We start from the raw sequence: 15,116 nt of genomic DNA on the forward strand, positions 1-15,116 counted from the left end.
CAGGAGTTTGAGGTCAGCCTGGCCAACATGGTGAAACCCCATCTCTACTAAAAATACAAAAATTAGCCAGGCATAGTGGCGCATGCCTGTAACCCCAGCTACTCGGGAGGCTGAGGCAGGAGAATTGCTCGAACCTGGAGGTAGAGGTTGCAGTGAGCCAAGATCACACCACTGCATTCCAGCCTAGGTGACAGAGTGAGACTCTAGCTCAAAAAAAAAAAAAAAAAAAAAAAAAGGTCTTGAAGAGATAGTTATATACTTGTATAGCTGCATTATTCACAATATCCAGGAGGTGGAAGCAACTCAAGTGTCCATCAACTTATGAATGGATAAAGAAAATGTGGTGCATATATATATGTGTATACACACACACACACACACACACACACACACACACACACACGGTGGACTATTATTCAGCCTTGAAAAGGAAAGAAATCTTGTCACATGCTACAACATGGATGAACCTTGAGGACATTATGCTAACTGAAATAAGCCAATCACCATAAGACAAATACTATATGATTCCACTTATATGAAGTATCTAAAGTAGTCAATTCATAAGGACCAAAAGTAGAATGGTGGTTGCCAAGGGCTAAGTGGAGGGGAAATTCAGTGTTGCTTAATTGGGACAGTTTCAATTTTGCAGTATGAAAAAGGTCTATAGATTTGTTTCACAACAATGTGAATATACTTAACACTACTGAATTTACACTTAGAACTGGTTAATATGGTAAATTTTTTGTTTCTTTAATCACAATTTTAAAAAAATGACCTAGGCATATGATAATAATACAGGAATCAATATGAATGAAGGTATCCTAATGGCCAAATCTGGAACAATTTGAGCAGCAAAATAAACAGTAATAATAATAATTTTTTTTTTAAATGGAGTTTCGCTCTTGTTGTCCAGGCTGGAGTGCAATGGCACAGTTTTGGCTCACTACAACCTCCGCCTCCCAGGTTCAAGCAATTCTCCTGCCTCAGCCTCCAAAGTAGTTGGGATTACAGGTGCCCACCATCATGCCCAGCTAATTTTTGTATTTTTAGTAGAGACGAGGTTTCACCACATTGGCCAGGCTGATCTCGAACTCCTGACCTCAAGTGATCCTCCTGCCTTGGCCTTCCAAAGTGCTGGGGTTACAGGCTTGAGCCACCATGCCCGGCCTAAAATAAATAATTACAGTAACGGATTAATAGCAGAAATAAAAAATAAAGTAAATATCCATGATATACTGATATAAATAAATAAATGGGGGAGAGGGCCAGGCATGGGAGTTCATGCGTGTAATCCCAGCACTTTGGGAGGCTGAGGTGGGAGGATCACTTGAGCCCGGAAGTTTGAGAGCAGCCTGAGCAACATAGTGAGACTCTGTCTCTATAAAAAAAATAATAATAATAATTAGCTGAGCATGGTGGTGCATGCCTGTAGTCCCAGCTACTAAGGAGGCTGAGGCAAGAGAATTGCTTGAGCCCAGGAAGTTAAAGCACAGTGAGCTGTGTTTGTGCCACTGCACTCCAGCCTGGGCAACAGAGTGAGACCCTGTCTCAAAAAATAAATAAATATGTAAATAAATAAATGGGGGAGGAGAGAGCTCTTCCTCACAGTTGGAATTACAATTAATAAATGTAGGAGGAATGACAGAATTAGAAAATCATCATTTGGGAACCACCATAATAATAATTGTAGCAGAAAAGAAAAATCAATAAATGTTAAATTTGAAATGGATAGGAAAAGCGATGATGAGAAAGAGGATATTTTCATAGTCTCAAGGCATCTTCCCACAAATACTAATTCATTACAAAGGGAAAAAGAGCAACTTTACAGTAGAGAAATGTGGCAGATACTACCTTAACCAAGTGACTGAAGTTAACTTCAATAACGAGATGTATTGGCATCATGTGCCTTTTGGTATGGTTCGCTGAGAAGAGCACAATGTGACTTCTGTGGTTTTCTTGCCAAAATTCCATAACCTGAATTTGATTATGAGAAAACTTAAGATAAACCCAAATTGTGGGACATTGTACAACATAACTGGCCAGCACTCTTCAAAATTGTCAAGGTCATGAAAGACAAAGAAAGACTGAGCAGCTGTTCCAGATTGGAGGAGATGGAAGAGACGTGGCTGCCTAGTGCACTGTGAGATCTTGGAAGGGATCCTGGACCAGATAAAGGACATTAGTGGGACAGTTGGTGAAATTTGAACCAAGTCTAGATTAGGTAATGGTATTTTGTCACTGTTAGTGATGGCAGCGGCAGTCCATCTGGAGCAGCTGTTGCCATGATGCCGGCTGCAGTGGGGCAGGTGTGGCCGGTTTGGCACACTCCACAGAGCTGGTGGGAGCCAGGGACAGGCAGAAGCCTGCCCCCTCTGAGTTGGCAGGGTGGGAGCTTTATGCTCTCTGGGTGCAGCTGCAGCTGTCCAGCTGTAGCTGCAGACCTGGGCATCCCTGTGCTCTTGGGGGCCAGGAGCAGGCAGGAGCCCCACCCTCCTGGGCGCAGCTGCAGTCACCAGAGCCCTAGCTGTGGACCCAGGCATCCCTGTGCTCTTGTGGGCCACAAGCAGGTAGGAGTCTCGGCCTCCCGGGCACAGCTGCAGCCACCCAAGCCATGGCTGTGGACCAGGCATCCCTGTGCTCTTGGGGGCCAGGAGCAGGCAGGAGCCCCAACCCCTCAGGTATAGCTGCAGCTGCAGCTGCCCAAGCCACAGCTGTGGACCCAGGCATCGCTGCACTCTCAGGGGCTAGGCTTGGAAATGCTTGCTCCTGCTGCCTGGCCTCTCCCGACTGCCTGCACCTGCTCCGATCTTGGAGCAAAGTTGAGGCCAAGCCCGGGCACTGCCACAACCTGGCTGGGTGTGCACAGGGTTGGGGCAGCACTGATATGCCAGCCCCCTGCTGCCTTAGCTCCCTCTGGACTTTGGGTGCCGAAAAGCACCAGAGGGAGGCTGAGGGGATGGTGTGGGCAGCTCAGCGCTGGTCTACACGTGCCCCTTGGCACGTGGCAGGAGGCAGACAGGCTCCTGTGTGGAAAGGGGCGGGTTCCCGGTGAAGCCCCACCTTCAAACCAGGGAGGCCTGAAGCCTGGGGGGCCAGGCTGCCAGCCCCGCAGACCGGAGTGGGAATTTATGGTGTTTTTTCCAGGCCTACCCATGGCCACCCATGAACCAATCAGTACACACTTCCTCCCCTTTGAAGCCCATCAAAACCCCAGACTCAACCAGACTTGGGAAATGATGGGACGACCTGCCTGCGGAGAGGAGCTACCCACTCCAGGGTCTCCTCCCTGCTGAGTGGTGAGCAGATGATGGGAAAACCAGCCGAGGAGAAGAGCTACCCACTCCAGGGTCTTCTCTCTGCTGAGAGCTGAACACTCATCAGGACACCCTGGCTGTGGAGATGAGCTACGCACTGCACGTCTCCTCTGAGCTGTTCTATCGCCAATAAAGCTCCTCTTCGCCTTACCCTCCACTTACCCACATACCTCATTCTTCCTGGATGCAGGGCAGGAACTTGGGACCTGCCAAATGGTGGGGCTGAAAGAGCTGTAACACCAACAGGTCTGAAACATGCCCCTTGCTCACCATGTTGCAGGCAACAAGAAGGAGAGAACAGAGGAGAGAAGAGCTGCAGAGAGAAGAGCTCCCTTTGGGGAGCCCAGACCTAGGAGCTCCCCAAGCCAGGGCTGTGACACCCTCTTTTGGGCTCTGTGGTTCTTGGAGTCTCCAAGCTTCCAGGCGCCACCACATTCCCTGGTGCCAGCTGTGGAAGCTGCTTGCAGTATGCCTGGTCCAGCTGCAGCATCGCAGGGAGCCAGCACCTGTGCCAGTGCCTGGAGCTGCCCACCCCACCACAGTCAGTGTTTCTGGCTGTGCGCAGTGGCTGGACCCCATGTTCACTTGCTCACACACCCCTGGCCACTTGCCCTTGGCAGGCACGGGATCCAAGACGGCAGTGCGAGCCTGCCAGACTGAGTGGGCCCAGTGGGCCCAAGCAAAACTCAGACAAAGGCGCCACTGGCCAGGTTTCCAGCTAGCAAAGTGACACTCAAGGATCCCATAACATTAGCTTCTTGTTTTGATCATTGTGCTGTGCTTATGTAAGATGTAAAAATTTTGGCTACCTGGGTAATGGTGAACTCTACCATTTTTGCTACCTTTTTGCTAAGTCTAAGATTGTTTCAGAATGAAAAATAATACTTAGTGGTTTTGAATGACCTCTTAGTGCAAGTCAGCAGTGTGATCTATTGGCCAAAGAAGGAAGGAAAGAGGAGAAAGAGAAATACAGCATTTTGTTTTTGTTTTTGTTTGTTTTTGAGATGGAGTCTCATTCTGTCACCCAGGCTGGAGTGCAGTGGCGCAATCTCGACTCACTGCAACCTCTACCTCCCAGGCTCAAGTGATTCTCCTGCCTCAGCCTCCCAAGTATCTGGGATTACAAGTGTACACCACCACACCCGGCTAATTTTTGTATTTTTAGTAGAGACAGGGTTTCACCATGTTGGCCAGGCTGGTATTGAACTCCTGACCTCAAGTGATCCGCCCACCTTGGCCTCCCAAAGTACTGGGATTACAGGCATGAGCCACTGTGCCCGGCGAAATACAGCATTTTGAATGAAGAAGCTGTATGTCTTCATTACGTCTAGGGAGTATCAGGTTCTAGGTGTCATGGATTCAGAGAGATTTAGAAAAGCAGTAACAGTTTTGGCCGGGCGCAGTGGCTCACGCCTGTAATCCCAGCACTTTGGGAGGCCGAGGCGGGTGGTTCACAAAGTCAGGAGTTCGAGACCAGCCTGGCTAACATGGTGAAACCCCGTCTCTACTAAAAATACAGAAATTAGGTGGGCATGGTGGCTGGCGCCTGTAATCCCAGCTTCTCGGGAGGCTGAGGCAGGAGAATTGCTTGAACCCGGGAGGCGGAGGTTGCAGTGAGCCGAGATCGTGCCACTGCATTCCAGCCTGGGAGACAAGAGTGAAACTCTGTCTTAAAAAAAAAAAAAGAAAAGAAAAAGAAAAACAGTAATACTTTTAACTATTTTATGTAAGGAATAGTTAACCTTGGCTCACATCTCTGCATGTTACTAGGAGCACTTGAGGAATACTGATATACCTTGGTCCCACTCTCAGAAATTCTGACTGCTCTATGGTGGGCCTAGACATTAGTATTTTTTGAAAAGCTTTCCAGGTGATTCTGGTTGTTAACCAAGGGGGTTGGGAACCCCTTGGTTAAGGGAACTGGAATGTTTCGCTGGGAAAACACTCAAGTCAGCTTTACAAGAATCATATGGGAAAGCTTGGGAAGATAAAGCTTGCTGAGTTCCTACCCTCTGGAGACAACTGGTAGATTTAGGATGACGTCTGCTTATGAAAAACTTCCCTTGTGACCTTGATGTGCAGCCAGGTATGGCAACAGCGGGCTGGGTCAGTGCTTCTCATGCTTTCAAGTGCGTATGAATCACCAGGAGAGCTTGTTAAGATATAGGCTGATTCAGTAGGCCGGGGAGGAGCCCAGGAGTCTGCATTTCTAACAGGCTCCCAGGTATTGCCGATGCTACTGATCTGGGAAGCACACTTTAGTAGACAGCCGCTTAGTATAGTTTATTACACAAGAGATTCATGCATTGGATGTGGTGGAGGGAGTGGTTTGACTCAGGTATATCCTGAAAGTTTTAGGGAAGTCATTTAAGCCTCAGCAATGTGCATTTATTTAGGCAGCAGTGTGGTAGAGTGGAAAGAGCATTGGCTTGGGAATCATATCTGGATTCCATATTCATGATTTACTGTTTGGGTAACCATGAACAAGTTATTTCACTGTTTTGTGTCTCTGTTTTTCAATGAGGAAAATAAATACAAAAACATCTCCCTGCCAGATTAGCATTAGAGAAAATGTGTTTAAAGAACCTAGCATAGCTCTTGATACAAAGTAGGTGTTCAGAAAAGTGACTATTACTGTTTGTGCTGTGGAATCCTCTTTTGTTGGAAGACCAGACTGTGAGTAATGTGCATGAAAAGTACTTAACAGTACTAATCAGTTTTGCATCAGAGACAACTTCTACGGGCAAGAAAAAGCTAAGGTTACTTAAGTAGAAATTATCTTGACCTCAAGAAAAATACTTGTTCTTGTTTGTCCCCCACGCAATTAACTTTTGCAGTCATCTTAGTTATTGGCCTGATAAAATGTGACAAATGATTAACTGATTCAAACAAATATTTGTTGAGCACCTGCTACTCTAAGAGTCAAATAATTCTGAACTATTGTGACTCTCCACATAAAGCATATTTCAGGCCTTAGCTCCTTTGAGCTCACTGTCCTCTTTGCTTCTTTTCCTCCTTCAGGAGACCCTCTGAAGCTTGGGGTTCAGGTTGGGCTAACACTCTATTAGCACCCTATGTACCCCGTCATAGCTTTGTTTCTACCAGCCTGCAAGCTGGGGCTTGTTGTAGCCTCATAACTGGGTACAGTGCCTCAAATTATTGTTGAACTGATTGTGTGACATAGGAAGCCCTCAGGGAGATCAGAGTCTGTGGTATCTGAGAGATCAGGGAAAGCTTTCTGAAAAAAGTGATACTTGAGCTGAGACTTAAGAAGAGGCAGGTTGGCCGGGTGCGGTGGCTCACATCTGTAATCCCAGCACTTTGGGAGGCCTAGGTGGGTGGATCACCTGAGGTCAGGAGTTCAAGACCAGCCTGACCAGTATGGTGAAACCCCATCTCTATTACAAATACAAAAATTAGCCGGGCGTGGTGGCAGGCACCTGTAGTCCCAGCTTCTTGGGAGGCTGAGATGAGAGAATTGCTTGAACCCGGAAGGCGGAGGTTGCAATGAGCTGAGATCATGCCACTGCACTCCAGCCTGGGCGACAGAGCAAGACTCCATCTCCAAAAAAAAAAAAAAAAAAAAAAAAGAGGCAGGGGTTAGAAGGAGGTGGAACGGCTGGAAAGCGTGTTGCATTTGGGGAACTGTACATAATTCAGATGAGGTGAAGCATGGTGGGTATTTGGGGAATGGGGGTGAAGCTGGAGAACAGGTGAAGGCTAGCACGTGACGAGCTTAAATGGCAATTGGATTTTATCTTTGAGGATAATTGGAGACAAGTAACAGATTTTAAGCAGGAATGTGTGGAGGGTGGGTTGAGGATGATAATAGATACAGGGAAATTGGTTAGGAGTTTTATATAAAAGCCAGGTAATCAGATCCCACCTGTCACCTTAGTGTTCTTTCTGGGCTTGACTGCTTTCCCTCAGACCAGAGTGGTTTACTCTAGAGGTGCCCTTTGCCTGGTCTGCTTCTGACTGCACAATGGGAGCAGACCTTGGAGCATCACAGATCTCATCTGGTCCCTGGTGATGGGTGTCTGGCCCACGTGAGGCAGAAGGTGCAGCCATTTCTGTTCTGTGGAGTAAGTTGGATAGCAAGAGGCCCTTGGCAAATGCATGGACAACATTACTGGGTTTTAATACCGTGTCTACTATGTCCTAGCTGTGGGGACATTAGAGAAGTTACATAACCTCTCTGAACCTCATCCATAAAATGGAGATAATGCTAACTCTAGTGTTCTTCTGAGAATTGAATTGGATGACGATGACAAAAATAATGTCATTTAGTACATTTAGTAAGCGTCAATTTTATGTCAGGCCCTGGCTCAGGTACCTTCACTAATTAAAACATGGGTCAAACACCAAAAATTGTGTTTAGTTCATGAGAGGTACTCAATAAATATTAGATTCCTCCTCCCACCTCCTCCGGATCGTTGCACTTCCTACAGTTTGTCAGTGGCTGATGGATTGTTGTCTCAGCACTGTCTTCCAAATGATGTTATTTATTCTCACAAATTGACAAAGAGAGAAAATAATGACGATTTAATTTATGTTCAGGAAGCAGCCAGTGAGTAATTTCCAACATTGTTTCATTAAGGAAGTACTTGGGGCTTAGGAATCAACTGTATTTTAACCAAATTATAAATTAATACAATTAGCCCTTGAACTTAAATTTAAGGCTCAGGGTCCTGGGCTGCAAAGAAACCAGTCAGAGCTGCTACTTGGACAGTGACATTGTTTGTGTGATATTTTGATATTAGTGCCCATCTTTTGACCAAATAATCAGCATAAACATCTGAATACCAGTTCTGTTTAATGGACAAAATGTAATATGTAAGGTTTCCAAGGGTTGGAATGAGTTGTATGTCCCTACGTAGATGCCTGACCAGTTTCTGATAATACTGGGCCCTAGCTTTGTCTAAAAGTAAATGAAAATGCCTCTTAGTCTTCAGTAACATTGCTCACTATAGCCTTTCTTTTTCCTTCTTTGTGTAGGTTTTCAGTAACCAGATCCTCTTTGACAATATAAAGCATGGATTAAAACTAACTCTGTAGCAATCCTAGGATTATTGGCTCAGGAGAATAAATCTTGGGTTGACTGTGAGATGATTTCACTTAAGTCTCATTTTGAAGAAAGCAGCTATGGGAGAGGCAGCTCTGAGCATGGTTTATTGTTTATTCCTGGTTGCCCAAGAGCAATTCGTATGAGTATCAGAGTCTGTTATGCATATGGCACGAGTGATTATTTCTGAGAAGTGCGGTGGGTTGCTGGCAGTCGTGAATAGACCTGAAAACTGGCTGTGGTTCTGGGCCAAGCCCTCATCCCTGGTCAACAGAGAAAAACTTGAGGAAAGCAAGAGTCATAGTCATTGAAAGACTCATCTGCTTATGTGTGTCTACAGTGCCACCCAAGTCCGAGGTTAGCTTATCACTGGAGATTAGCATAAAACTAGAGAATTTGTGAACATGCTGTGTGTCTGACCATGATATAATCTTTCTTCTTTCTTTCCTCAAAAATTTCTCCTGCTTCTGGATATAGGTTGTTTATTATACCCCAGTCACAAACACTTCCTCAGAGGGTATGAGGTAAGGGTGGAGATTAATATGCCACCTTTCCCTTACTTATATCTTTTATTTTCCAGCAACAGCTGCAGGCCTATGTGGCCTGGGTGAATGCACAGCTGAAGAAGAGACCAGCAGTGAAGCCTGTGCAGGACCTGCGACAAGATCTCCGGGATGGGGTGATCCTGGCATATCTCATCGAGATTGTTGGTCAGTTGGCCCTGGACTCTGATGCTAGAGTACATAGATCAGAACCTGGCCTTCTTTATCCTTCTTATGCCCTTTAGAGCAGGTTATTTTGTCTTTAGAATATATGGCAGTGGAGGTAGAGAAGACTTAAAATACTTGCCCAAGGTTAATTCATTTATTTATTAGTCAATAAACATTGTGTCCCAGGCACTGTATTATGCTTTGGGAATATGAGGATGAGAATAGTCCATGCTCTCAAGAGTCTACCAAACTAGTTGGAAAGGCTGGAAAGTGAAGTCAATTCCATTAATGTACTTAGTACTCCAGTGGGGTAAGCACAGATGGGAGCACATAGGAGGGACACCCAGCCCAGTCTTAGGGGCTCAGGGATTGGCTTACCAGAACTGATGTCTCAACTGAGGCCTACCAGAAGAATTGGTATCTAAACCAAGGCCAGAGAAGGAAGTAGTAGTCAGGCAAAAAGAAGGATGTTACTGGCAAAAGGACCCTTCTACCATAATACTTCATAAAATGTTTTTTCCTCTTGAACCCTGGGGTTGTTGACAGTCATTCTTACTAGATGGTACCATAACCTTATTTCCATAGCATTTGTCCATATTTCTATTATTATTTCTCTCATCGAATGGTAATTATGTGGTAATCATTTGATTACCTATCCTGTGTGATCTGAGCTCTTTAAGAGCAGGCATAGTATAATGTTTTTCTGTTTATGCAAGCTCTAGCCAAATGCACATAATAGGTTCTCAAACATTTATTGTTACATTAGTTAGCTGATTTTGCTTTGAGTTCTTGAGGGATATAGGACCTGCAAGTGGTACAGAAGAAGCCAGGTTTGCAACAAGCAGCCCATCCATGAATACCTCATAGGGACAGTTTATGAATTCATCAGAGTATTCATCTGTAATGATGGTAATAATGGCAACGGTAATAGCAACTGCTAGGATTGAACACTTTCTATCTTGTTTAATTTCATTTAATCATCACATCTTTGGGAAACATAATATTATCCCCACTTTTAGGAAACGAGCTTAAAAGAGAAGATTTATAAAAATAAATAGTACTTAGTATGAGTCAAACAAAATAGCTAAGCATGCTATTTTGATTTATTTATGATAGGTGTATATTATGACTAGTACTATTTTATTCATTTTATGAGGCTTAGAGAGGCTAAGCAACTTTACAAAGTCACATAACTATAAGTGCCAAAATAGAGGTACAAACCTAGATCTGCTTTAATTCCAAAGCCTGTTTTAAACATTTAATGTTTCATTTATTTGAATAGGTTATACATGGACTAGTAGGAAATCCAGATGTGCAAAAGGATGTAAGATCAAACCTCCTTTTTCCACTTATGTCCCCCCACCAGCTACCCATTTTTCCTTCTAGAGGCAGCTAGTGTTAGCAGTTTCTTGCATTTCTTCCCAGAGAAACTTCCCATTCTATGTCTATACAAGTAATATGAATATGTATTCTTATTTTTCCAAAACCTAGGCCCTTTTTTTTCCCATTCCCTCCCCTGCAAAACCCAGGGGTTTGTTTTTTTTTTTTCCTTTTTTTTTTGAAACGGAGTCTTGCTCTGTTGCCAGGCTGGAGTGCAATGGCATAATCTTGGCTCACTGCAGCCTCCACCTTCTGAGTTCAAGCAATTCTCCTGCTTCAGCCTCCCAAGTAACTGGGACTACATGCGTGCACCACCACGCCAAGCTAATTTTTGTATTTTTTAGTAGAGACAGGGTTTCGCCATGTTGGCCAGGATGGTCTCGATCTCTTGACCTCGTGATCTGCCTGCCTCGGCCTCCCACAGTGCTGGCATTACAGGCGTGAGCCACCGCGTCCAGCCAAAACCCAGGTTCTTAAACACAACTTTCTATTGTGACTTTGCTAGATAGAAAAGCTCTTCACAAGATTTTGCCTATACTCACTGGATCCACTTCCTTATTTCCTATGCGTTCTTTAATCTGCCCTTATCAGGCTTTTGATCCCACTCCACTGAAACCGCCTTCCTCAAGGTCATATCAAATCCAGTGGCCAAGCCTCCACCTTATCAAATCCAGTGGCCAGGCCTCAGACCTCATTTTATTCAACATAGCAGTACTTGACATAGTTGATAACCCCCTTCTCTTCAAACACTTTCTTTACTTGGCTTCCAGAATCCTATTAACTTCCAGTTTTCTTCCTTCCTCTCAGGCTCCTTTCATTTTTTTGTTGGCTTTTCATTTCCTTCCTGACCTCTAACGCTGGAGTGCTGCAGGTTCAGCCCTCTTATATATTCTCTACTCCTAAGTGATTTCTTCCCAAATTTGTATCTTTAGGCTTGAATTTTTCCTTGAGTTCTAGACATGAATATCCAACATCTCTACTTGGATGTCTAACATGCAACTCAAATTTCACACATCCTAATCAGAAATTTGGATGTCCTTCCCCCTACCAATCCCTTTATTCTCCAAGTTTCTTCATCTGAGTAACACACTGCATTATCATTTGCCTAGGTGTTAAAGCAGAACAGTTAGAAGGTGTCCTTAATTGTCCTTTTTGTCATATATTATATCGAATCCTTCATATGTGCCGTCTGCTTTGTATTTACAATATACCTGATATCTAACTTATCATCAGTCAGCCTCTTCCACTGTAGCCCAAACCATCATGTCCTGCCTTGACTACTTTCATCATGCTTCGGACTGATCTCCCTGTTTCCTCTCTCCATAGTCTATTTCCACGCAGAGTCCATTTTATTTATTTTATTATTTTTGTAGAGACGGGGTTTTCACCATCTTGCCCAGGCTAGTCTTGAACTCCTGGGCTCAGGCAATTCCCCTGCCTTGGCTTCCCAAAGTGCTAGGATTACCGGCGCGGGCGTAAGCCATGGCGCCCTGCCAGTCAACTTTTAAAAACATAAACCAGATTATGTCACTCCCTTGTCTCAGACTCTCCATTGGCTGCTCATTACACTTAGGATAAAATTCAGGCCCTTTGCTGTGGTCCAGGAAGCCCAGCATGCCCTGGCATTGCTTGCCTGTCTAGCCTTTCCTAGGACTTGACTCCTTGCTCACTCCCCCAGCCACACTGCTCTTGCTGTTCTTCAGGTAAGCGGAGCTTGGGGTTTGTCCCTGTGGTTCCTCAGTCTGGAATGCTTCCTCCTCAAATCTTAACATGCTTTACTTTATTCAAGGTGTTGCCAAATGTATTATCAGAGAGACCATGATCACTGTACTTTATTTTTCCTCAAGCACTTATCGCTACTATGAAATTATATTAAACACTTACTTGTTAACTTAATTGTTGTCTGCCACTCCTGCAGATATAAATTCTATGAAGGGAGGGACTTTATTGTTCTTTTTCTCTCCTTTTTCTCTGGTGCCCAGAATAGTGAGTACTTGCCACTCAATAGATGCTGAGTGAATATTTGCTGACTGAATAAATATACACACAGTAACTTCACAGACCCCTAAGTATAAATTTGAAAGCCTTCCAAAAGGCTTTCATTTTCCTATTTCCCACCTAAATGACAAACACCAGGACTTAACTCATTTATATATTTATGTATAATGTTGGTGTTCACATCAAATCTTCCCTTCCTCTGTGTCTAGCTGCTATGAAACTTTGATAATATTCCTCCCTATAACTTCCTATATTTTCTCTCTCCTAACAGCAGGAGAAAAGCTGAGTGGGGTACAGCTGAGTCCCAGTAACCAACAGGAGATGAAGAATAATGTGGAGAAAGTGCTACAGTTTGTGGCCTCTAAAAAGATTCGTATGCACCAGACTTCGGCTAAAGGTCAGTGCCTCATCACATCCTTGGTGCATGAGTATACTTTAACCAGTGAGTGCTAGCCTCAGGAAAATCCTTGGCTGTAACCTGGGGGGAGATAGAAAGTCTCCATTCATTTTATTTTATTTTTTATTTTTTATTTCATGATTATTATTTTTTGCGACGGAGTTTCACTCTTCTTGCCCAGGCTGGAGTGCAATGGCACAATCTTGGTTCACTGCAACCTCTGCCTCCCTGGTTCAAGTGATTCTCCTGCCTCAGCCTCCCAAGTAGCTGGGATTACAGGCATGTGCCACCATGCCTGGCTAATTTTGTATTTTTAGTAGATATGGGGTCTCACTGTGTTGGTCAAGCTGGTCTCGAAATCCTGACCTCAAGTGATCTACCCACCTCGCCTTGGCCTCCCAAAGTGCTGGGATTATAGGCGTGAGCCATTGTGCCCGGGCATTCATTTTAATTGAATACAGATTTGCTTGAGTGTATGTAGGAAAATTAGTGGTTAGAGAAGAAATTATGGTTGGGCATGGTGGCTCATACCTGTAATCCCAGCACTGGGAGGCCAAGGCAGGAGGATCACTTGAGCCCAGGAGTTTGAGACCATCCTGGGCAACATAGTTAGGCTCTGTCTCTATTTTTTAAAAAAGAGAGAAGAAATTACAATATTGGGATATTAATTTTAGAATTTCTCATTTAAGTTATCAAAAATGAAGAGTTTATGTTTTTTAAGTTCCTTGGGTTTCATGACAAAATATTATTTAAGATACTCATAACCTACATTTTTTCCATCTAGTTTTTTAGAAGGGAAATATTTTATAGCCCTTTTTTGGATATCATAGAACATTCTAGGCAGGATGAAAGCAGCTCTGTGACCTCTGCATCTGCCCTCTTCTGTAGTGGCTTGGCCCAGATGGGTTTGCTGGGCTATTTTGAGCCCAGGCTTCAAGGGAGGAACAGTGTAGGTGTTCTTAGAGAGCATAGGCTCCCTAGTTCTCTTGCTGTTTCTCGAGAACTGACTATAGATCTGGTTTTGTTTCAGCGTCAGTTCCTGGGTCTGATTGCCTTTGGGTCTCATGACAACAGGGGCAGAACGGCTCATGTTGGATTATTATATTAGTGCTCTCTGTGTTTAGATCATTTAGATGAGGCCAATACTGATCATTGAGAGCACCTTGTGGAAGGTATCAAAGAATCCTTCACCACTCCTTCTCAACATAGTACTGGCAGTCCTAGCCAGAGTGATCAGGCAAGAGAAAGAAATAAAAGGCATCCAAATAGGAGAAGAAAAAGTCAAACTATCTCTCTTCACTGATGATATGATTCTATACCTAGAAAACCCCAAAAGCCTCTGTCAAAAGGCTCCTAGAACTAATAAATGACTTGAGTAAAGTTTCAGGATATAAAATCAGTGTGCAAAAATCAGTAGCATTTATTTTACTTTTTTGAGATGGAGTTTTGCTTTGTCACCCAGACTGGAGTTCAGTGTCGTGATCTCACCTCACTGCAACCTCCGCCTCCTAGGTTCAGGTGATTCTCCTGCCTCAGCCTCCTTAGTAGCTGGAACTACAGGCATGCGCCACCATGCCTGGCTTATTTTTGTATTTTTGTAGAGACGGGATTTCATCATGTTGGCCAGCGTGGTCTCGAACTCCTGACCTCAAGTGACCCACCTGCCTCAGCCTCCCAAAGTGCTGGGATTATAGGCATGAGCCACCGCGCCTGGCCAAATCAGTTGCATTTCTATACACCAATAACATTCTAGCTGAGAGACAAATTATGAACACAATCCCACACACAATCCCAGTTACAATGACCACACACAAAAAAGAAATATCTAGGAATACATCTAACCAAAGAGGTAAAAGAAATTCAAAATACAAAAATTAGCCGGGTGTGGTGGTGCATGCCTGTAGTCCCAGCTACTCAGGAGGCTGAGACAGGAGAATAGCTTGAAGCCAGGAGGCCGAGGTTCCAGTGAGCCGAGATTGCGCCACTACACTCCAGCCTGGGCAACAGAGCGAAACTCTATCTCAAAAAAAAAAAAAAAAAAAAAAAAAGAACAAAGCTACAAAGCTGGGGTGTCACATTACCTGACTTCAAACTATACTACAAGACTATGGTAACCAAAACAACATGGTACTGGTATAAAAACAGACACATAGACCAATGGAACAGACTAGAGAACCCAGAAATAAAGTTCCACACCTACAACCGTGTGATCTTTGACAAACTCAACAAAAATAAGCAATGAGGAAAAGAAT

At 44.2% G+C, this 15,116-nt stretch overlaps 1 protein-coding gene across 2 annotated transcripts in view; it reads left to right on the forward strand.

The window, feature by feature from the left end:
* The window catches only part of DIXDC1 (DIX domain containing 1), a 102,778-nt gene that overhangs the window by 30,086 nt on the left and 57,576 nt on the right, over nucleotides 1-15,116 (forward strand). For both annotated transcript variants that reach the window (XM_019036656.4, XM_004052115.5), the window contains 2 exons: nucleotides 8,960-9,089; nucleotides 12,739-12,864. In XM_019036656.4, the coding sequence (XP_018892201.1) occupies nucleotides 8,960-9,089; nucleotides 12,739-12,864 (256 nt within the window). The remainder of the gene's footprint in view (nucleotides 1-8,959; nucleotides 9,090-12,738; nucleotides 12,865-15,116) is intronic.

This window comes from Gorilla gorilla, chromosome 9, assembly GCF_029281585.2.
Source record: "Gorilla gorilla gorilla isolate KB3781 chromosome 9, NHGRI_mGorGor1-v2.1_pri, whole genome shotgun sequence".
NCBI classification, from domain to species: Eukaryota; Metazoa; Chordata; class Mammalia; order Primates; family Hominidae; genus Gorilla; species Gorilla gorilla.